The 959-nt window shown below is 38.3% G+C and overlaps 1 protein-coding gene across 1 annotated transcript in view; it reads left to right on the top strand.

Annotated features, from left to right (window-relative positions):
- LOC119588734 (lethal(2) giant larvae protein homolog 1-like) overlaps positions 1–959 on the top strand; it is a gene marked incomplete in the record, with an annotated part of 77754 nt that overhangs the window by 56368 nt on the left and 20427 nt on the right. The window contains 3 exon segments of the mRNA XM_037937374.1: positions 113–285; positions 503–623; positions 773–912. Of these exon segments, the coding sequence (XP_037793302.1) occupies positions 113–285; positions 503–623; positions 773–912 (434 nt within the window).

Here is a 959-nt window from a genome sequence, read left to right as displayed (position 1 = left end):
GGGCCTACTTTGATTTGATCATTGAGTCCAGTATGTATGGGATGCCCATATTCATTACAAGTACAAATGATATTTATACTTTAAGTTCATAACATCACCTTGATTCTTCCAGGTCAAGCAGGTTGTCTGGTGGTTCTAGCAGAAGAGGAGGTCGTCTTCATAGATCTCATGACTGAAGAATGGCCATCATTTGCAGCACCTTACTTGGCATCTCTACACTCCTCTGCCATTACCTGTTTATGCTTGGTTTCGGGAATAATGCCAGATCTTTATGAAAAAATAAAGGTCAGAATTTTGAACGTGCAAAAGATTGATGTCTTTTTGAGTTTGTTTCCTATATATATTGATAGGTTTAGATTCAGTGAGAGAAAAATAGTTTCAGCTGTAAACCTTTTATCTATTTTTATATTTATGCATAAAAGATTCAATACTAAATGGAACAAGGCAGGTGTAACTAATGTAAAAGTAAATTTAACTATTTATGTGATTTTTATTATTGCAGGAAGCAGGATCTAAGCAACAGGTTGGCTTATCCACACGCCCTTGGCCAATCAATGGAGGAATTTTGCAAAGTTCTGACCCGCCCAAACAGCGAGATCTTCTCATAACAGGTCACGAAGATGGTGAGTATGATGTTGGGCATAGTCATAGCACATAGGAAGGGAGGACTGTTAACCATGTGATGAATGCACTTAGTACTTGAATTTTTGTAGTGAAATAGTGAATACTAATTTCAGTGCTTTTTTTCATTGGCTTTTAAAATCATCCTCAGGTACTGTACAATTTTGGGATGCATCTGGGGTTTCTCTGACACACCTGTACAAATTCACAACGGCAAAGCTCTTTGTGTCAGAGGACCTCGCTGGAGATGGGGCAGCTGCTGAAGATGATGATTGGCCTCCATTTAGAAAAGTGAGTTAAAGATTCTTGTGCAGAGTTAAAAGATGACCTTGTGCAAG

Source organism: Penaeus monodon, chromosome 24, assembly GCF_015228065.2.
Source record: "Penaeus monodon isolate SGIC_2016 chromosome 24, NSTDA_Pmon_1, whole genome shotgun sequence".
Classification (NCBI taxonomy): Eukaryota; Metazoa; Arthropoda; class Malacostraca; order Decapoda; family Penaeidae; genus Penaeus; species Penaeus monodon.
The sequence above is the reverse complement of the archived record's forward strand: the minus strand, read 5'-3'. Positions and strand labels throughout refer to the sequence as shown.